Raw genomic sequence first — 22,522 nt, 5'->3', positions numbered from 1 at the left:
ATGCGTTTATGTAAAGATAATGGGAGACTAAGGGCTCCTTTTACAAAGCCGCGTTAGCGGCTTTATCGCACGCACCTTTTTAGCGCGCGCTAACCCCCGCACTAGCCGAAAAACTACCGCCTGCTCAAGAGTAGGTGGTAGCGGCTGGTGCGGCCGGCAAATTAGCGCACGCTATTACGCGTGTTAAACTGCTAACGTGGCTTCGTAAAAGGAGCCCTAATTTAAGAATCAAAAGAATTACATCCTGATAATTCTATTTCAAAGAAACCTGTTACACAGAGCAGCTTTGTTAAACTGTGCTGTCGCGTAGCAATTTCCACTTGGTTGTCTGGGCTTTCGGTACAGCCAGTAGCAGTCTATATTGGGCTATTGTGCTTTGAGCAACCATTCATATCTACCCTAGGTTTTCCCCCCTTAGTTGAAAGTGGTCTTCCACCCATGTAGCGTAGCTTCCTTTGGAACTTGGTGGCTTTGTACTATGTCCAGGCAGTGGGTGTCACCATTGCACAATGACTGAGATACTTTTCTCCCCAGAAGCTTCACTCTTTAGGTGTTTGGTTTGATCTTTTGGTTGTACATTTTTTTTTTTATGAAGATGCATATAGATTGTATTCCCATTGGGGTCATGGCCATAGAATATGCTACTAGTAGTCAGCATCTGGATTGGTGATTTGGTACAATAGTTTGTTGGTTTAATGCACAAAAAAATTAAGATCTTGGTATGTGGCGGGGAAGCTAAGGTTGGGTGTCTGTGAAGTTGTTGGTAGGTGAGGTGGTGGTATCCCCAAAGACACTTGTTAAAACTTTGAGAGTGTTAATTTCTTACTGTTTCTTTGTTTCTCAGAAATCATGAGTGGAGAATGAGATGGCGGGGGGAGGGGGATTACATTCACTCAGGGGAAGAAGCCTTGATTTATCACATTGGAAAATTCTTCAGACAGATGTTATGTCTACTAGGACTAGCCTTCTGGTCATATTCTCCAATGATTGGGATAAGTTGATTTTAAAATCTATTTTAAAAAGAGACAATATGGGGCTCATAATCAAAACAGAAATACGAAACCCCCCCCCAAGTCAGCACTTGGATGATCAAAAAGACAGGTCGTCCAAGTTCCGATAATCAAAATGGGTTTTTAGATGTATTCAGATAATTTTTAGGCCTGTGAATCCTACTGTGCGCCCAGAGTAGCCAGAGTAGAAAGGGGTATTTTTGGAGGAGTGGTTAGGGCAGGATGTGGGCTGACCTAGACTTAGTCGTATTACAAGAATAATCAAAAGTTTGACAAGACTGCTTAGACGGAACTTATATGTTGGGATTTAGGTAATCTAAAAACAGGTATAAGTGCCCAAAAGGTATCCAAAGTGACCAGAGAACCACTGCAGGGACAAAGTAAAGATCCCCACACACTCCCCCCATGTTCACTGACCCCCCTCACACCACCATAGAAATCAGAATAAAAATGTACACACCTGCCTCTGGAACATCATCAGTACTTGGCATAGGAAAGCCTAGTAGAGCTGCACAGAGGTGGATTAAGTAATCTGGGGGTGGGCTAGTAAACCATAGAGAGGAGGACCCAGGCCCATAAGACACTCTAACCACTGTAATTATAGTAAAAAATGTGAGTCCTCCAAAACCCTACTCTCCTGCCATAAAGGTGCACCTGCAGCCCATAAGGGCTATTGGGATTATAGACAGGTGGGTATAGTGGGTTTTGAGGATCTCGCCATGACCAATAAGGGAGTTCTGGTGAGATGTTTATGTGGCACCCTTTTTGGACTCATTGTTTCTAGCTGTAGAGACATCATAGGGAACAGCAGTTTCCATTTGATCAGAACTCCTTTCCCAACATTTCCTTGTAAACGTCAAGATCTCCTTGAAGTTCCAGGGGAGGGTGGGAGGTGGGAGAGGTATTTTGATTATTAAAATTACTTGATTATAATATTATAACTATATAATTTGACTTCTTGTATTAAATCTGGGAAGAGGGGGGGAGAAAATGATTGTTATAAGTATAAATTGTATGTTTAATAATGCGTTTTATGAAATATTTATGTTCAGATAATTGTATTGCATTGTCTAAGTTTTGAAAAATCAATAAAGATTTATTAAAAAAAAAAAAAGATCTCCTTTAAACCATAGCTCTTGCAATACTAATTTTCCCTGATGCCTTTCAAGACATCTGCTTCTTGAAAGGTCATTCCCTCTACTGAGGATGTCTGCCGTTCTTGAGGCAGTAAGTCACTCCGGGCCAGCAGGGGATCATACCCAGTTCACTGCAAGCTGCCACGGCAAGTGATTCTGGTACCAAGATCTACCACAAAATGGGTACCCGATAGGTTGTGGGAAGTCTTTTCCAGATGACCGTGTTGTGCTTCCCCAACCCAATACAGGAAACAAAATCTCAGAATTCTCAAAGCGGTGTGTCTCCCTAAGCTAATAAACATGGAGTAGTTTTTAATACTGTAATAAACCATTGTTAAATCAGCCACTTTGTATTCTGACTTCTTGATATTAATTAACATACATAAATACAACTTATGAGAAACTGGATTTCTTTGTGGGTTTTGTTAGAGAAATGAAGAAAAAGAAGCAGCAGAATGGCCTGGAAGATCATGACACCATGGATGATAAGGGAGAAAGGTGCGAAGCACTGCCACCATCACCTCAGGATAGGACCAAGAATGTCTCTGCCCAGCAGCCCCTGAAACGAGGGCAGAAGGTACAGTGAGCATTCATCTATCAACCCAACTCCCCTTGGGTAGTCCTAGACCCATATTTCTATGTTATTTAGTGGGACATAGAGAGATTCTCAATATGTTTATAGATACTTGAGTACAAAACTCACATTGAAATACATCTTTAAGTACAATATATTTATCAGTTTACTTTAAGGGAAGACGTTCACGGAAATGTTATTGCTATGTCCCAGGGCAGCAGTAATAATGTTATCCACGTTTCAAGTTTATTAAAATCTTATCCTGCTCCTTGGATAGTCCTTCTGGGCGGCTTACAATCTAAAATTCGGTAATACAAGTAATAAACAATTTCACATACAGTACACAGAAATTTAGGATAAATTGAACTACAAAATTTTATAGTAAAGAAGGGAAAGGTAAACACAATCTGTTAGTTTTATGTTTTGCAGAATTCTACCGACGTAACTAGATCCACTTTTTTATTATTATTATTTAGTAATTTCAATTATACATATCAAGTATAGAAATACTAGAAAGAATAACATTGGTGAAACATATTTTAGAAGAAATATTACAAATAGAAAAAAATCTAATTCTAAAGTCCACTTCAAGGAGAGATTTGTGAGGTTAAACTAAAAGTAAATAATTCCTGATGGAAATCCAGTTAGCATTCTAATTATAAATATTGAGATCCATTTTCTGTTTTAATTACCCCTTTTTCATGTTCCAATAGAAATTTCTCCAAATGAGAATGATCAAACCCTTGATAATATAAAATACATCTACAGGGGAAAACGCAGGAAAAAAGTTGCTCCAATAGCCAGAACCCTGGATTTCAGGGCAAAGAACTGTTTCCTATGTTCCAGAGTGGCTCTCGTTACATCTGGAAAAATTTGAATTGGCTGCCTGCCAAAAATCAATTTTTTAATATTTAAAGTAATTCTTTTAAAACTAGCAATTTATCTCTTTCTGACAAGAGAGTTACCAAAAAAGTTGAATGAGTAAAAATTGTATCTTGATTGTCCTCTAAGAAGGCAGTGAGTTCCCCAGCTGCTAATGCTGGGGCTCCATCCACCGCTCCTCTAGTTGACATTGTTAGTGATGATTGAAGGTACATAACCTTCTGAAATACAATTGACTTAGATAGTTCCAGTTTTAAAATTTCCTTAAAATATTTTCTAAGCAATATTTCAGCTGAAAGTAAAGGTGAACAAGGGAAATTTAAAAAGCATAGGTAATAATATTAACTTTCAAATTATTTTCCAATTTTTCCAATTTATGAAGCAAAATTAGACTATCTTTCATAGCTGAGGAACTAACTGATCTAAGTGTTAATTTCTTACTGTTTCTTTGTTTCTCAGAAATCATGAGTGGAGAATGAGAATGGCGGGGGGAGGGGATTACATTCACTCAAGGGAAGAAGCCTTGATTTATCACATTGGAAAATTCTTCAGACAGATGTTATGTCTACTAGGACTAGCCTCCTGGTCATATTCTTCAATGAGTGGGATAAGTTGATTTTAAAATCTATTTTATAAAGAGACAATATGGGGCACATAATCAAAACAGAAATACGAAAACCCACCCAAGTCAGCACTTGGATGATCAAAAAGACAGGTCGTCCAAGTTCCGATAATCAAAACGGGTTTTTAGACGTATCCAGATAATTTTTAGGCCTGTGAATCCCGCTGTGCGCCCAGAGTAGCCAGAGTAGAAAGGGGCATTTTTGGAGGAGTGGTTAGGGCAGGATGTGGGCTGACCTAGACTTAGTCATATTACAAGGATAATCAAAAGTTTGACAAGACTGCTTAGACGGAACTTATATGTTGTGATTTAGGCAATCTAAAAACAGGTATAAGTGCCCAAAAGGTATCCAGAGTGACCAGAGAACCACTGCAGGGACAAAGTAAAGATTCCCACACACTCCCCCCATGTTCACTGATCCCCCTCACACCACCATAGAAATCAGAAGAAAAATGCCTCCAGAACATCATCAGCACTTGGCATAGGAAAGCCTATGATTTTGTATTGCTTCACTAGCAGATTTAATTTTTGTAACATCATCTTATAATACAGAGATAGAAGATACAATTTGACTAGAAAAAGTACAAAATTGTGCTACTTTCCCTTTAAGCAAATTCTCAGTCCGGGTGACAACTCACAAATATCTTTTAAGGAAATATCACCCTCAGGAACATCTTAGATTTTAAAAAACTTTTTTCCATTCTCAGCAGGCAACTGTCACTCTTGCTCAATATTTTGAACTAAAACAAGTTGTAGAGGTGGGGCTAAATTTATAAGAAGTTAACTATGTGAGATGGCCTTTAAAAGCATATGTTATAAAGACAACATAAGCTATAATAGCATATAAATTTGCATCTGACCCAGAAAAGTTGTAAATTTGTATGTGTTATACCTGTGTATATGCATCTACCGTATTTTTTGCTCCATAAGACACACCTGACCATAAGACGCACACTAGATTTAGAGGAGGAAAAACCAAGAAAAAAATATTCTGAACCAAATTGTACCTCTGAACCCTGCCTCCTAGAAAAATAGACAAATATACTGCAGCAGACAGATTTTGATCACTAAATTGAAATCTTACCTTTGTTTGGTGATTTCTGGTTGCACTAGATATTTTTCTTTCTTTCATTCCTTACTTCCTCAGGCCCAACAATTGTCGCTTTCTATTCCCTCCCTCCCTCCCTATGTCCCGAGTTCTTACTCCCTTCCCCTCACTGCCTTCCAGCCTTTGCCTTCCTCCCTCCCGCACCGAAGCCTGCCTGCCTCCCTCCCTGGCGCTCCAAAGTCTGCCTCCCTCCTGCACCAAAGCCTGCCTTCCTCCCTGCCGCGATGATTCCTCCTCCCTGGTCCGCTGCTCGCCCACTGCTGCCACAACTCCACGAAGGAAAGGGCCGGCGGCGTGCAATCGGGCCCACAAGCCTTCCCCCAAAGTCAATTCTGACATTGGAGATAAGGTCTGGCCAGCGATTGGCTGGCCCAGACCTTCTCTGCAACGTCAGAATTGACGTTTGGGCAAGACTTGTAGGCCCGATTGTACGCCACCAGCCCTTCTCTTCCTTTCATGCTGCACGGGGGGGGGGGGGCCACGAGCAGCAGCAGGGTGGGGGGGGGGGCCACGAGCAGCAGCATAACGCTGGGGGGGGCGGAGGTGTATTTGTTCCATAAGACGCACACACCCTTTTCCATCCCCTTTTTGGGGGTGGAAAAATTGCGTCTTATAGAGCGAAAAATACGGTATGTATTTTTAAAAATATGTATTGCACTCTAGACTATACTCACAGGAATGCCTTTTCAGTTATAGCTAAAACCTGCCCCCTTCCGAACAGCACCTAATATCCACCTCTGTCACCACTGCACACAGACTCTCTTGCTGCTGCCACAACACATTACCTCCCTTTCCCCCTCCCACACCCTTTTCTTAAAGTCCCTGTAAAAATAAGAGGCCATTGCCCTCTAGATTATATAGTTCACCATTTCCCGTAAAAATAAGAGTCCGCCAACCATTTTAGGCTTCAGCTGAGTTCTTTGGTCATCTATGGTAAGTCAACGAGTGAAAATGTCCTCTCAGATGAGGTACTTGTTGGAACAGATAAAAGATACTTTGCAAGCTGACTTAGGGCTCCTTTTACTAAGCTGCGCTAGCAGTTGTAGCACGAGCTAGACGCTAATGCCTCCATAGAGCTTGCGTTAGTATTTTCCATTTAGCGCGGGGTTTGCGCGTGCAAAAAACACCAGCGCTCCTTAATAAAAGGAGCCCTTAGTTTAGGTCAAACCATTTCCTTGCTCTGCCAAAATGGCATTCTCACAAGTTTCTGAGTTCATTAAGTAGCTGTTCTTCCAAATTAGTGCACTGACGTTTTAGAGGTATTGCTGCTTTAACACTTTCCATCCATGCAGTAAAACCATGTTAATACAACAAAGATCATCTCTGACCTTATGGGAATTACTGTAATTACTGTGATTACCACAGTATTATTGCTTTCCCCATTATTGTATCATACACTAAAGCTTCCCCTCCTAAATGCATCCTGGAAAGATCTCTGTGCAGCTAAAAGTACACATACTAAGGAACAAGCCATTCATTTTTAGCTATATTAAAGGAGTGTAATTTATAAAAACAGCTAATAAAAATGGGTCAAGCCAATCAGGGCCTTAGGCTCCTCCCTCTGTATCCAAGGATATAGAGGAAGGAGCCCAAGGCTCTGATTAGCTCAGACACCTAAGGTCTCTGAGCCAATCAGGGCTTTAGGCACCTTCTCGTGCATCCCAGATTGCACCGGGAAGGGGAAGGTCCACCATTTTGGAGTGACGGGCCTAGAGAGCAGGAGGGACCGGGCATCCCTCCTGTTGTCATCTATTTTTAAGGTATGAGGGAGGTATTGGGGGGGTTCGGGAGGAGAGAGCAAGGGGCATCCAGTAACAGGAGGGAGTGGGTATCCCTCCTGATTTTGGGGAGGAAGAGGAGCAGGGGAGGGGAGAAGTTGGTGGGGGTAGCATTGCGAGGGGAGGGTCAGTGTGAGGGAGTTGGTTCATGGTAGTAGGAGGGAGTAGGCATCCCTCTTGCTGATTTTTGGGGAAGGGAAGGGGGAGGGGTTCTTGCGGGAGGGGTGGGGTTAGTGCGGGGAAATTTTACAGTAGCAGGAGCTGATATTTTGATATTGGAGTTATTTGTCGGGGGGGGGGTCTTTGTGTTTTTTTTAATGGGGCAGATATTGTGTATATGTAACACATGCACAACATTTAAAAGAAAAAAGCCCCAACAGCTGAGTTGCAGGAGGCTGCTTTGGAGCTTCCCCAAACTGGCTCTGCCCAAGTGTTGAAGTGGCTCACAAAGCGACTGGATTACCGCGAAACTAAAGTATGTTTTTACCATTTTGTACACCGCCTAGAAGGTTGATTGGGCAGTATAAGAAATTTTAAATAAACTTGAAAAACTGTGCAAATCACTTGCATAGAAACTTGTTAGAACATCAATCGCTCTTCCACAATCAGCCCAAAAAAATCAGCCAACAGCAACTCACACGGTCTTAGCGACCGTGTTTAGTGCATCTAGCCCTCAGTGTAAGACTCTTCCAAGAAAGATGATGCACATGAATGTTCAAGACCACACATACCCCATTAATGAATGACAATGGCTAAAATAATTAAGGGCTAGATTTACTGAAGTGCGTTTCTGCATTAACGCATACTAATGCTGAAAATATTCTTTATTAATAATGAGGTCCCACTGCATAACATAATGGGTGATGATGCTTGAGTTCGCTTTAGTAATCTAACCCTAAATGTATCTGAATGACATATCAGACATATACGTTCAATATGAATGGCTTAACATGTAGATACCTTCATACCTTTGAGCTTCGACATGCTTACATCTTAATTGTGGTCATTTTTCAACTTTCCATGCTTTTACAGTTGTATTCTTTTATTGATTGTTGTTATGTATTTTATATGTATTTTTCCCTTGTTGTGAACCACTTTGAACTTTTGGTATAGCGGTATACAAAAAAATAAATTATTATTATTATTCATAGAGATTTTTCTTGTTAACAGAGTAAACTGAAAAAAGTGAAAGAAAAATATAAAGACCAGGATGAAGAAGATCGAGAGCTTATCATGAAGCTGCTGGGTGTAAGTGTTAAATACTGAGGGAGACCAAGAACTTTGTTGTGCTCTGTTTATAAGAACATTGGTTTTTTTTAATGTGTAATTTAGTCTATAGGCTCAAACAGGGAAGAAAAGGGGAAGAAAGGGAAAAAAGGAAAACTGAAAGAAGCAGCACCCAAGAAACAGCCTCCCAAATTCCGAAGCAACGCAAGGGCCAATGAAAGTGTCAAGAAAGAAGCTGGCTCCTCAGTAGATGTATTAAGCCATGATGTACAGGAAATAGCACTGGAAGATCAGCAGGACGAGAAGGTGAGCACCATAGCCAGACCATAGTTGGGTTTCCCCTTGCTATGACTTGACTTCAGATTAGAGAATATGACATGAGGACAAATTTTTCCCCATCCCCGTGAGTTTTGTTGCTGTCCCTGCCCCATTCCTGTAAGCTCTGCCATAACCGCACAAGCTTCAAACACTTATGATTTTAAAGTGTTTGAGGTTTGTGCAGATGAGGATGGAGCTTGCAAGAACAGGAAAAGAACTCACCGGGACGGGAAAATGAGTTCCCGTGGGGACAGGGAAAAATTGTCTGAAGTAAGGCTGGATGATAGCAGGCCTATTAGTATGTGCTGAATTACCAAAACTCAATAAAAGTATTTCTTCTTAAGAGTGTCTGGGCTCAGGTGAGGTACAGGGCTGGATTTAAGATTGTGGCACCCACAGGAAGAGGGCCAATGAGGAAGGGAATCTCTCAGAGATTGGGGAGTGGGGGGAATCAGTATTTGGACACCTTCAGAATATAAAGCACTAGGTATGTGCTTGTGTTACATAAGTCTTAATCCTGTCCTGGGCAGGTATGGGAAGGGGGGGGTGCTGCAAGTTTTATTTTTCTTTCTACCCTTGGCAACTGGAAGTGGGAGTGGGAGTTTGAGGCAGCACTACTGCAGTGCATTATGGGGTGATTTGCAGTGGAATACAGTCCAGTCATTTCTGCCCCATTTACCATACACTTGCCAAACAAGTATTTCATGGGTGGCAATCATGAATAATGACAGGATAATAGACTGCAAACTTGGATAATGCCTTTATCAATTTTATTTTACATGTTTGGAGCAGGATGAACAGGATCAAGATCAGGCAGCAGAGGTGAGATTTCTCTCCTGGTTTGTAATAAAACGCTGAAACACTGTGGAAATGCCACCATTCTTTAAAATATTATGGACAAATTTACTCATCAGAGCCAATATTCAAAGGCACTTCATCTGGCTAGCAGGTGCAGCTAACGGTATAAGTGCCGATAAGAAGAATATTCAGCCCTACTGACCAAACAGTATCACTGGATATTTCATCAAACTACCTCACCACTATCTGGACCATGCCGGAGCAGTCTGGGGGAAGAGCTTGGGCAGAGCCTGAGGTTGTCTGCTGTTCAGCAATATTCAGACCGCTAACCAGATCTTAACCAGATAAAGTTAGGACAACCTTTTTACTGACCTGAATTTCACTGCTAGCCAGATAGCATCACTGGTTCACACTGTTCCCAATATTTAGCACCAGCCAGTATCCGGATACCAGCCTCTGATTGTCTATTTTTACTTTAACCACAACATCTGGTGGTTAGCAAATATGCTTATCGTCATGGCTCAATATTGGGAATGAACCAGAGTTGGAAGGTGCCCCTTCTCTACTAGCAAATACTAAGATTTAAAACCTTAGGTCCATCGTTCTGGTGATGTGGCCAAATGGTACCAATGCAGCTTGCTTGTTGATCTTATCCACTTACGATAAAACTAAATTGCATACCTGTAACAGGTATTTCTTGTATTTATTTTTATTTATTTCAAGCACTTATTACCCACCTAATACCTAGGCAGTTTACAATAAAAAAAACAAAAAACAATGCATATACACTTCTCCCTCCAAATCTGCAGTTTCAGTATCTGCGGATTCGGTTATTTGCAATTTTTTTTTTTTAATCGATTTAAATTTTTTGGGCTATTTTTAAGCCCTCTGAGATTCCCCTGAACCTTACCTGGTGGTCTAGCGGGCTTTCGGGGCAGGAGCAATCTTCCTACGCTTCTGCCCCGTGCAGATCACTCATAGGAAATGGCTGCCGTGAGCTCCCGTAGTTTCTCGAGACTACGACGGGAGCTCATGGCAGCCATTTCCTATGAGTGATCTGCACGGGGCAGAAGCATAGGAAGATCACTCCTGCCCCGAAAGCCCTTTAGACCACCAGTTAAGGTTCCGGGGAGTCTCAGAGGGCTTAAGGTAAGGTCTGGGATTCTGGGGGAAGGTGGGGGGGTGGGTCAGAACCGGCCCGAATATTATTCGTGGCTTTTTTAATATTCACGAGCTGGATCTGCCCCTAACCCCTGCGATTATTGAGGGAGAAGTGTACGAGTACATTCCTCAATAAACTACATAGCTATAATAAAAGCAGGTAGCAACTCTTTCCTGTGCATAGACAGCAGGATTAATCAGGTACACAACAAGTAGGTGATGCCATCACATGATACTGGGATGGAACCGCTGTACCCCAGAGATTAGAGTTGGTAAAGCTTCCCACATTCAGCAGCTTCTTCAGTCCTTCTTTCATAGCTCAAGAGAACTGCAGCTCTCAGGGAGGCAGGTGAGATCATGTGCTTGATTTAATCCTGCTGCCATCAACATAAGTGGGCAAGTCCCAAACTTAGGGCCTCCTCTGTATAGAGGCTCTTGCAGGGCACTGTCTTGAATGAGTTAATTTTCCTTGAGCAGCCACAGTTGAGGAAGCCAGAGGTACACAATTCACAAAGACTGATTGTTCTATACTGCTTGAATGAAAGCACTGGTCCAGGCAGTAATGCAAAGTGCAGGTATTTCAGGAGCTACGGTAGTCACAGTGATTCCAATGTGATGCGGTTTGATTGACCTGATTATAGGAGCTGCAATCTGTTCATAACAGAAAAGGATATAGGCTGCTACCCAGTAAGCTTGCTATCTATCTGAAAGCTCATATATTCTGCAGAATTGGTTTAGGAACCATTTACTGCAGTTCATAATAAACGTTTAGAGTAAATGTAAAACAGACTGTTACAAATAAACATTAGATCAAAATCAACTAATACATAATATTACTTTATGAAATCTCTAAATAAAATCATATAAAAGCTATTTTGCCACTGGAACATCCAGTCAGTTGGGATTAAAGGAAACAAATATATGTGTAGCTTTTCTGATGGATTCTCTTCAGATATTGAGAGAGAACTCGTTTAGAGGCAAGTAGATTACCACACAGTTTTAGTTAAGTTTTATGTAAAGATTTCTCTCATGGGACACTTGTGTGGTTTAGGATGAAGTGCATATTGGCTGCCTGTGCCTGGTCCCCTTCTCCTACTTGTTTGGAAGGGCCAAGGGATCCCAGCAGCAGACAAACAAAAAAAAAAAAAGAGAAAGCACAGAAATACAGAAAGGAAGTGCACTGAGGATCCAGAGTGGTGCAGAGCCTAACGTACAAGCTTGATTGGCAGCCAGAGAAGGAGAGGTCCCTAAGGCAGGCGAGGGGATGCAGTGTTTGGGCTGCAGGGTATGAAGGCATACTCATACAGCAGGCAGGGATAGGGTTACCATATGGATCTAGAAAAAGGACGGATTGAGACATTTGGGTTTTACTTCCATTGAAAGCCATGGAAGGAGGACAGATTGATTGATTCAATGGAAGTAAAACCTTGGATGTTTCAATCCGTCGTCTTTTTTTTGCAGCCATATGGTAACTCTAGGCAGGGAGTCAGGCTGCAGCTGTGCATGGTGCCCCCAAGAAAGCAAAGTGAGTTTGGCAGCCACGGATCCAGCTTATCTGTGGGCTGTTGGTGCTGCAGATATGAAGATGGTTGTGCTAGGTTATTGCCAGTGAGACTGGTGGTAAGGGGAACAGAATAGTGCTTAGCATCAGTGGCGCAGCGAGAGTGAGCGGCACCCGGAGCGGTAGTGCCCCTTCTTCCCCGCTGCCGCACGCATGCCCCTTCCCCGTACCTTTTTAACTTTGGCACGAGTAACCACCAACTTACTGCTCACGTCGGCTTCGGCGACGTTTCTGATGTCACTTCCTAGGTGTGGGTCCCGGAAGTGACATCAGTGGTCTCAAACTCAAACCCTTTGCGGGGCCACATTTTGGATTTGTAGGTACTTAGAGGGCCGCAGAAAAAAATAGTTAATGTCTTATTAAAGAAATGACAATTTTGCATGAGGTTAAACTCTTTATAGTTTATAAAACTTTCCTTTAACAGTTTTACCTTATGCAAAATTATCATTTCTTTAATAAGACATTAACTATTTTTTCTGCGGCCCTGCAAGTACTCTATTTTTTCTGCAGCACTCACATTTAAAGTTTAATATCTTTTCTTTCTCAAAACTGGCACATTTCTATTACTAAATTGAAAATAAAATAATTTTCCTACCTTTGTTTGGTAATTTCATCAGTCTCTGGTTGCACTTTATTCTTCTGACTGTGCATCCAATATTTCTTCTCTTCTTTCAGCCTCCTGTAGGCTTCCTCTCCTCCAGACCTCATTCCCTCCCCCAACTTTTTCTTTCTTTTTCTATGTCTGTCTTTCTCTGATTCCTTGTCCCATTTTTTGCTTTGTTTCTGGCTCCTTGTCCCCCTCCTTCTTTCTTTTTTCCTTCTGGATCCCTGCCCCCCTTCTTTCTTTTTTACTTCTGGCTCCCTGCCCCCCCCCTTCTTTCTTTCTTCCTTCCTGCCCTCCCCCATTGCCACCGCCGCCGGGGAATAGGCTGCTGCTGCTGCTGCTGCCGCCATCGGGAACAGGCCGAGATCTCCACGGGGCCGACCAACTCTCGTTGCCCAACGTCAATTCTAACGTCGGAAAGGACGTTCTGGGCAGCCAGGCAACGATTGGCTAGCCAGAACGTCCTCTCGACGTCAGAATTGAGGTCGGGCGGTAAGAGAAGCAGGGAGATCAAAGAGCATGGTGCCGGTGGTGAGAAGGGAAGGGAAGCAGTTGGGCACCCCTGCTCTAGACGATCCGCGAGCCGCACTCTATGAAGAACAGTGGAGTGTGACCAGTTGTGCGGACCGCCCCCCCCCCCCTTGATACGCCAGTGGAACAGCAGCGTGTCTTGCCGGCTCATTCCATTCAAAGCCGCAGGTGGCGGCTCCTTGCAAGATCCGCACCTGCGTCTGAAGCCTCTCTGATGTTGTGATGTTAGAGAGGCTTCCGATGCAGGAGTGAATAGCGCAAGGAGCCGCCAACCCGCGGCTTTGAACGGAACGAACCGGCCAGACCCGCTGCTGCTCCAAAAGGAAGGAATTATCCAGTCCAGACCGCGGGCCGCAAATAAAACTTGGAGAGCCACATGTGGCCTGCGGGCCGTGTGTTTGAGACCGCTGTATTACATGCATAGGGTGCATCTAACTTGTTAGCAAAAGTATCATAACATTGATTTAATCAGTTCATCTGGGGACACAGTAACTTCTGTAAACCAAGCCTGCCAATTGCTTTCAGTCTGGTAAAGTTCAATAAACATCTAGACTTCAACATGGCTTTCACCTCTTTCTCATTTGCTCTGTTGTGCTATTCTAGGATGAGCAGAGCCTCCTCGACTCGTTGACAGGCCAGCCACATGCAGACGACGTTCTTCTCTTCTCTGTACCAGTGTGCGCACCGTATACTGCCATGACAAATTATAAGTATGTTGCTGATTCTCAGGTATTCTGAATTTGCAATAACTGTTTTACAGCAGTAGCTGGAAGTCTAATGCGGTGCGGTATTCTTTGCTCTCAATGCCGACTTTCCCAACAACAAATTGTAAACCTGCCATCCCTGAGAGCTCCTACAGGCATGAGCAAATGTAGTACACAACAGACGTTTGAAAGCTCACCTAGATATTGCCGTTCCTGTTTTTTTAGATGATAGTAAGATCCCCACTTCCATTCTGTCCTGCCTGAACTCTCCAGTTGTTGGGCGAAGCTATCATTTTTCTTCTGTTTTCAGTGTCTCTTAAACAGAGTGTATGACTGATTTATCTTACAGATATAAAGTGAAACTTACTCCAGGAACCCAGAAGAAAGGAAAAGGTATGCTACGATGCTTTTCAATAAAATGGTTAGCTCTTTTCAGTTAATGACTTATTTATATGGTCTTTCTTTATTTTGCAGCTGCTAAAACAGCCTTGAATAGTTTCATGCATTCCAAAGATGCTTCGACGAGAGAGAAAGATTTATTTCGAAGTGTTAAAGTAAGCAATCTGAACAGTACTCGCTGGTTTCAACCTAGATGCTCCAAACTGACATTTTCATCGTTATTTCTTCCATATTTGTTTGGGGGAGGAGGGAGGAAAGAGGTGCAGGCAGTTTTCTTTGGGGTACAGCTTAGGAGCCTTCATTCAAAACTACCTGCAGAGTTTTCCCTTTATCCACCTTCCAAAAAGTCATTAAAATTGAATCCATTTAAATGACAAGGTGAGGGGGCAGTGGCACTTGTATTTCCCCCAAGAATGCTCACGCAGGAAGGTGACCTAACATTAGAGGTCATTGAAGTTCAGCAAGCAGTGCCTAAGCCCAATTCACTCCTGTCTCTCCCTGCAGCACAGATGATGATAAACAGTTAAATAAAGAGGAAACTGTAAGACTTCACTTCCAGTTTTATATGTTCTCTCTCTACTTTAGTCCTTGGTTGGAGACCATTCAGCAATGTGTCTTCTTGAACCTCCAATCATAGGGCCTAAAGCTGGCCACCAAAAGAGCAATTCTCTAACTGCATGCCTGTACTTTGCACATAAATACAGTTAGTTGGTCCTTATCCATGTAAGCACCCTAGTGCTGTTCTATAAGGACGGTGTAAATGCTATAGTGCATAAGTGCAAGGGGGACATAGATACTCAGCTTACAGAATACTGTTAATTACACGTGTCGCTTTTTGCACTTTGCTACTCTCATTTACAGCTGCCAGTGACTTGGTGTATATGGGCGTGCCTACATCTAGGTACACCAATACAGGTTTATATTAGTATTCTATAATGGAATCTGGCCACCCAGATGATGTAATAGGCTCTCCCTTTATAAAATTGCTATCTAAGGGGGCAATTCTATAAAGGAGCACCTCCACCCCTAGGATGTGTGGTGAGAGCCTATTCTATAAGGGCATTTAGGCACCTTATTCTGTTATAGAATACTAGCATAACCAGGTGTTGGCACACACATTTATGTACCTGCAGATACACCAGCCATAAGTGTGGACACCTAAATATTCAGTTGATAACTATGCCCATGCGAACACCACTCTTGCATTTATATGCTGTGTCACTTACGTGTGCCCATACAGAATAGCACTTTGTTGTCCCACTAGACTGACACATGTATGTGTGAAAGGGTTAGTATTCTGTAAGTTCGCAAACACCCAGTTAAAGAATTCAGCCAATCAGTCATGATCTGAGTCGCAATCTTGAAACTCAGATTCACAGATCAGTTCTTCATCGATCCTGGGGTTAAGATCAATGGCGCATAATACTGGGACATCCTCAATGCAGAAGCTGTTGCCAGCAATACATCGCATGTCAGGAGACTACTTTGTCTTCCAACAGGACAAAGCCCCAGCACATCGGACAAAGGACACCATAGAACTGCTATATCGGCAGCCCCTAGATTTCATTGGTCCAGACCTCTGGCCTGTGAATTCACTAGACCTCAACCAAGTTGACTACTGGATCTGGGGGCTGATACAGGTACATGTCTACCAGACATGGATATCTGACATTGAAGACCTTTAAACAGCACCTTTGGGATGAGCTGAAGCAGAGTGTCGTTGACAAGTCAATAGATCAGTGGTGGCCAAGGCTGAGGGCATGCCTTCATGCAAAGGGAGCACACTTCGAACATTGCTTAATTGAAAAATTACTTTGTGACTTTATATTTTTTTGCAAGATTCACCATAAAACTTTTTGATGTGTTTTTATTCAGTTCAGCAAAAGGTAAGGGGGGGCGGTCTTTTCAACCAATGATCAAGTCTTTATTCAAACCAGTGGTCCCAACAAGGATCCAAGTTTCGGCATATTTGAAGACACCTTCCTCAAGGGACTTTGCTAACATGCTCTAGATCAGTGTTTTTCAACCTTTTTTGGGCAAAGGCACACTTGTTTCATGAAAAAAATCACGAGGCACACCACCATTAGAAAATGTTAAAAAATTTAACTCTGTGCCTATATTGACTATATATAAAGTAATTCACTTGAGTCCCACCGCCACCATCAGGAACAGCGATTGGCTGGCCCAGAACGTCCTCTCCGATGTCAGAATTGACGCGAGTGGCGAGAGTTGGCCGGCCCCACAGGGAAAAGCAGGGAGAACTTGGCGCCGGCCTGTTCCCGATGGCGGCGGTGGCACTCAAGTGGCTAAAGAGCCGCAGTTTGCCGGCCTAGGGACAACACTGGAGGGTGGCCAGCTGTGCAAACCCTTGGGACGTAAACCCGGGGTGGGGCAGACCGTCCCCCCCCCCCACCCTGGTATGCCACTATCTGTACCTCACTCCCTCCCTATGACCAAAAATTCTCCTTTCTTCTATTCCCCGTGTACACAACCATCTCTTTCCCTCCCTTCCTCTCTCCAAAGTCCATGCCTTCTGTGTCCAAACACTCATTCCCTCCCCCACCTCAGCATCTCTTTCCCTCCCTTCCTCTCTCCCAAGTCCATTTCTTCTGTGTCCAAAAACGCATTCCCTCCCCCACCTCAGCATCTCTTTCCCTCCCTTCCTCTCTCCCAAGTTCATGCCTTGTGTCCAAAACGCACTCCCTCCCCCCTTTTGTGTTCCGTGTTTGCCTCCCAGCCCATCTTTGCAACTTTCTCAGCAAAACGAAGCTCAAGCCGCGAGGCTTGTCTTCTGCTTCCTGCCTGCCCTGCCGCGCACAAATAGCCGAACGGAAGTATTCTCCGACGTCAGCGCTGACGTCGGAGGGCAGGCTTTGCTTAAGCCCTCCCTCCGACGTCAGCGCTGACATCGGGGAACGCTTGCGATCGGCTATATGTTAGCTGCAGGGCAGGCAGGAACAGAAGACGAGCCTAGATACTCTGAGAACAAAATCACTCTTATGCAAATACTGTTATTTGTGTGTTATTTGTTTGCACAAGAGTGATTTTGTCCTCAGCGCATCTAGAGCACGTTAGTAAAGTGTCCCCTGAGGAAGGCATGTTCAATAGGTCAAAACTTGGATCCTTGTTGAGACCACTGGTTTGAATAAAGACTCGATCACTGGTTGAAAAGATGCCTCCCTTGCCTTTTGTTATACTGACTATATCCTAAGGTGAGGTGGGGTTTTTTTTTGCCAGTTTGTTTTTATTATGGTGGGGCAATATTTGCAACATTTTATATCAACTTCATTCAGGACACGACACACTCAATTTCATAAGAATCAGCTGAGTTCTGTGGAAGATACGACAAAAAAACATTTTGGTGTGTTTTTTATTGCTTCACAATTTTAATTATTTTTGCATTTTTTGAGAAAGCTGTTCAATTTTCATGACTGCATCCTTTTCTAAAATTTTATATTATATTCTCTTTTCATGCCTAGTACTCTTTCCTTTCAGGAATTTTAAACACTAGCAATATCTCTCTTTAAATACAAAGAATTTAATAAGATCTTCATGATTTTATTGTTACTGTTTAGTAAAGTACTTTTATTTTGGTTTTTAGTAGAACTGCTTCAAGGTATCTGATAATTCTGTAGGTAATGAAAAGGTTAAATATGATTCATATTGGTTCTTTGTGGAAATTGCTCTTGGTTCTTCTGGAGACTACACTGAAAACTAGGTTAAGAGAACTAATGAGTAGACATTTGTGGAGAGATTGGACAAATTTCTCATAATTTTATTTATTTAAGTATTTATATACCACTTATAGCCTAGTGGTTTATATTCAGGTACTCAAGCAGTTTTCCCTATCTGTTCTGGGCAGCTCACACTCTATCTAATGTATCTGGGGCAACGGGGGATTGAGTGATTCGCCCAGGATCACAAGGAGCAGTGTGAGGTTTGAATCCACAACCTCAGGGTACTGAGGCTGTAGCTCTTAACAACTGCGCCACACACTCTTCACATGTACACAATTACTTCAACATTTGAAAATAATATTTTATTAGAATGCTTTCATAAACTTCCAAAGTACTTGTGGCTTAACTGAGGAAGGGAAGTTTTCAGATAGGAAATTTTTCACGTGTATATTGCTGTTACCCTGCATTACTGACTGATCATTGCTTTCCCCAGGGCAGGACAGCGGTTTTCCCCCAGTTAGGTGTAGTTGGAGGCTATGTCCAAATTTCCTCAGTCAGTGGTTTTAACATTTTTCTAGCCCATTGTCTTTGGACTGTTTGATACCTTATAAACTATCTTTCTACTAATAGTTTGATAAATAACATGCATGAAAAGTTTGATCACAATGAAGATATAAAATGATGTTGGTGTGCAGTTTATGCAATAGTCATACAAGTTTGTGCAATGGCTCGACACACACGTGTGTCGGCCTATATGGGCTGCTTCAGGAGCCTTAATCTGCATATTCAATTACTCGAATGGTGTAGTCTACTACAAATGAAATACCTCCTTCAAATATGAATTTTTACAAGGATATCATGCAGGTTTACACACACATACACACATGAACAGATTGAGGCTCCTGAAGCAGGCTGTAAAGGCCGAAACACGTACGCATCGAGCCATCGCACAAACTTGTATGACTATTGAATAAACTGCACATCAACATCATTTAATATCTCCACTGTGGTTTGTTCGTCTATCTTTAAGGCTCTTTAAGTAAAATTAATATACCTGTATATTTTGTGTTAATGCTGCATTCACTAATATATTTGTTTCCTTTTGTAGGATACAGACTTATCAAGAAATATTCCTGGCAAAGTGAAAGTTTCTGCACCTAATCTGCAGGCCACAAAAAAGAAATGACCAGAAGCAGCTGACGGTCCCCTTAAAGAGAGTCGAGATGGTGTAAATAAAAATAGAGAGGCAGGATTGCCTTTGCTAATAAATGAGCATCTGTTCATAGCCAGTTGTATTTGTTAACAAACACACACACACACACACATATATGCAGGACAGAAGGTAGCGGTGATGACTCTGTCCTCAAACCAATTTTTCACCTGCTATATATAGTGCCATGATTTTTGAAATGAAGATATGCCAGGTCTTCTCATGAATGAATCAAGTCTATAGTGCTGGCCATCACTTCAAATGCCAAGGACTCAACTATCTGCACATAAGAATTGCTGCTGCTGGGTCAGACCAGTGGTCCATCCTGTCCAGCAGTCCGCTCACGCGGCGGCCCTCGGGTCAAAGACCAGTGCTCTAAATGAGTCCAGCCTCACCTGCGTACGGTCCAGTTTAGCAGGAACTTGTCCAACTTTGTCTTGAAACCTGGAGGGTGTTTCCCCCTATAACAGCTCCTTCCATCCCTTGGATTGTTCCAGAAGTGAACAAAGATCTACAAGGATTCAAATTGTTTTGTTAAGAGATCTCATGCCTGGGAAAGTTGTATTCTAAAGCTCCTCCCACTATGAAGAACAGCAGAGACTGCAGGCAGTAGAGGGTGTTCAAGCAGAAGGTACATAAAATAGAACAGGGGTTACAAATGTAAGAGCTGAGGTGACAGCAGTGCAAAAGGTCCTCCTCTGGTTTTAAACCTTTATTATTGCCTCATGGGATCTCTTGGAAAAAGCAGGAAGCAACTGAGCCAAGAACTAAGGCATAGTGAACTATGCTGCTTCAAAAGATTAGACTGGCAAGTGCTATGTATCTCTCCCATACAGGATTTGTGAATGCTAAAAGAAACTGCTTTACAAACTGAATAAGACGTTGGCTTTTCAGAGACTTAGTAACAAAGACTGCAGAGTACAGCTGATTCATATAAGGATGAAAGATTTTTCTCAATTGAACTTATTTTTGTAATGCTCAGGGCAAAGTAGACATTGTTTAAATGTTTCATTTTTTTAAAAAGTTGCTTTTTTTAAGTGGGTTATACCAAACAACTGCTTCCTGAATAATAGTTAATGAGTAGTTTTATAAACTTTTTTTTTTTTTTTTTTACAAATAAAAAAACCTCTTATAACACCCTCCCCCCTTTTACAAAACCACAGAAGCAGTTTTTAGCGCAGACCAGCGGTCTGAATGCTCTGTGCTGCTCCTGACACTCTACTATGACTGTTGAGAGCAGCGCAGGGCATTCAGCGTGCCAGCCGGCGCCAAAAACCACTTTTGCAGTTTTTTAAAGTGTGTGTGTGGGGGGGGGAATTATGTCACACTTAAAAGTATGCATAGGAGAAGGTGGTGCATACTTGAAGGAATGTGGGCAGTATAGTGGTGGAGTTGGGCTGTAACATGTACTACTTTACATACTGATATGTATTGTACATCACTAAAGCAGATGTGTCTGCACCTCCAATACAGGCATGTTTTCTGCAGGATTTAGTCATGCTATTTTATTAAGATGTGCATCTATGTGTCTTCAAAAAATAAACACTTTTCTGCCCAATTAAGCTATGTGGGCTCTTATAAAGTTACCCTTTTTTGTTGTTTATTTAATATAAAGCACATCAAAACAGGTACACCATTGATATGAAACAGCACCAGTATCACACAAAACAGAATCTAATACAGCATACCAAATCTAGCGTGCATCCTCACAGAATTTTACAGATATACCCCATCCCCCAAAACATCAACATTAAATATCCAAATCAAGATACAGTCATCACAAACAACAGTACAGAAAGTCACAATCTACATATTCCATAGCGAACCAGCAATCACTGCGATGCCACTCCAGAGAATGAGAAACCCTCCTCCAGTTCCAAATACGTACCCCAGCTAGTCTCAAATTGCTGCCACTTATGAGCCAGAAGAGCAGACAGCCGATAATGGTGGCAAACTCCACTCAGCCTGTCCTTTATTTGCTGCAAAGAGGGTGCCACCGGTTGTTTCCAGTGTTGAGCAACCATTAACCGGGCAGCTACAAATGCTAGTGTAAGTAATTTATGTTGATCTTCAGTGATGTCCTCAGCCCGTACCTCCATTGTAGTTTTAGGCAGAGGTACCTGAACCATCTGACTAGTATACAGAAAAACCTGCTCCCAATAAGTGCCCAACACAGTATACTCCCACCACATGTGAAAGAAGGTACCCCGTTTGCCACATCCCTGCCAACAGGCAGCAGACAGGGAAATTGAGATATCTTCTGGAATAGCACAGGAGAGTTTAACAGCATTCTCCACCAACACAGGAGCATAAGCAATATGCTGGAGACAATAAGAGAGATCTGTAAATACATGATGGCGATCCCCCTCCCAAGCCATCATATAAGACACCTTTGCCCTAGGAGCCCTATTCACCAGCTTATACAAAATAGGATACAGCCACGTCTTATCAGCGCTCCCACGAGCTCTTCAAACTGGGAAATCTGAAAGCCATGGAACTGAACCCACTGATTAAGTTGTAAATAATCTTTAACTTGTAAATAGGGAAAGATGTCAACTGAAACTTCTCCCAGATCTCCAGAAACCCTTTAATCCTGACCCTTTTCAAAAATTGCCCCAAAAAACATAAACCCAATCTAGCCCATCTCTGAAATATGCCCCCACCCCTACCCGGATGGAAGTCTGAAGAGTGCAACATTGGGAGAAAGGAAACCCCACCCCTCTCCCCATCACTCTAGCCCATGATTCCCCCCACACTCTCATAGTACGTTGGGTAAATGGATTAGTTATGGTGCACACCTTTCCTTTCTACAATCCCACCCATGGCAAAATTGCAGAGCCACAATCTCCCTGCAAATAGGGGAGTCCACTTGTTCTACCTGCACCCACAATTTTGGAGTAGCCACATGCCACTCCACAATAGCTCGACGAGCTGCCCTATAAGATTCTAAATTAGGCACCCCTAGTCCCCCCCCTCAGTTTTACTCCAAAATATAATTGCTCGAACTACCTTTGATCTCTAACCACCCCAAATAAAGGGAAAAAACCTGCCATGCCACTTGTCCATCCCTCAAAGAGTTGTATAAACAAACCAACAAAGGGGCAACCAAGGTACTCAGTTTTGTTTTTTTTTAAATAAAAAGCCCCATGAAACCATCCAAACCCAGGGATTTTCCTGACTTAAGTGATCTAATCACATACTGCATCTCCTCCACCATTACAT

The 22,522-nt window shown here is 42.5% G+C and overlaps 1 protein-coding gene across 3 annotated transcripts in view; it reads left to right on the top strand.

The window, feature by feature from the left end:
* The window catches only part of NEMF (nuclear export mediator factor), a 137,193-nt gene extending 117,870 nt beyond the window's left edge, over nucleotides 1-19,323 (top strand). For all 3 annotated transcript variants that reach the window (XM_033951340.1, XM_033951339.1, XM_033951338.1), the window contains exons 26-33: nucleotides 2,576-2,723; nucleotides 8,281-8,358; nucleotides 8,443-8,643; nucleotides 9,448-9,477; nucleotides 13,914-14,020; nucleotides 14,364-14,407; nucleotides 14,489-14,568; nucleotides 19,199-19,323. In XM_033951340.1, the coding sequence (XP_033807231.1) occupies nucleotides 2,576-2,723; nucleotides 8,281-8,358; nucleotides 8,443-8,643; nucleotides 9,448-9,477; nucleotides 13,914-14,020; nucleotides 14,364-14,407; nucleotides 14,489-14,568; nucleotides 19,199-19,276 (766 nt within the window). In that variant the 3' untranslated portion in view covers nucleotides 19,277-19,323. The remainder of the gene's footprint in view (nucleotides 1-2,575; nucleotides 2,724-8,280; nucleotides 8,359-8,442; nucleotides 8,644-9,447; nucleotides 9,478-13,913; nucleotides 14,021-14,363; nucleotides 14,408-14,488; nucleotides 14,569-19,198) is intronic.
* The last annotated feature ends 3,199 nt before the right edge of the window (nucleotides 19,324-22,522 follow it).

Source organism: Geotrypetes seraphini, chromosome 7 (genome assembly GCF_902459505.1).
Source record: "Geotrypetes seraphini chromosome 7, aGeoSer1.1, whole genome shotgun sequence".
Lineage (NCBI taxonomy): Eukaryota > Metazoa > Chordata > Amphibia > Gymnophiona > Dermophiidae > Geotrypetes > Geotrypetes seraphini.
Note: the sequence above shows the minus strand (reverse complement) of the source record. Positions and strands in the feature narration are given on the sequence as shown.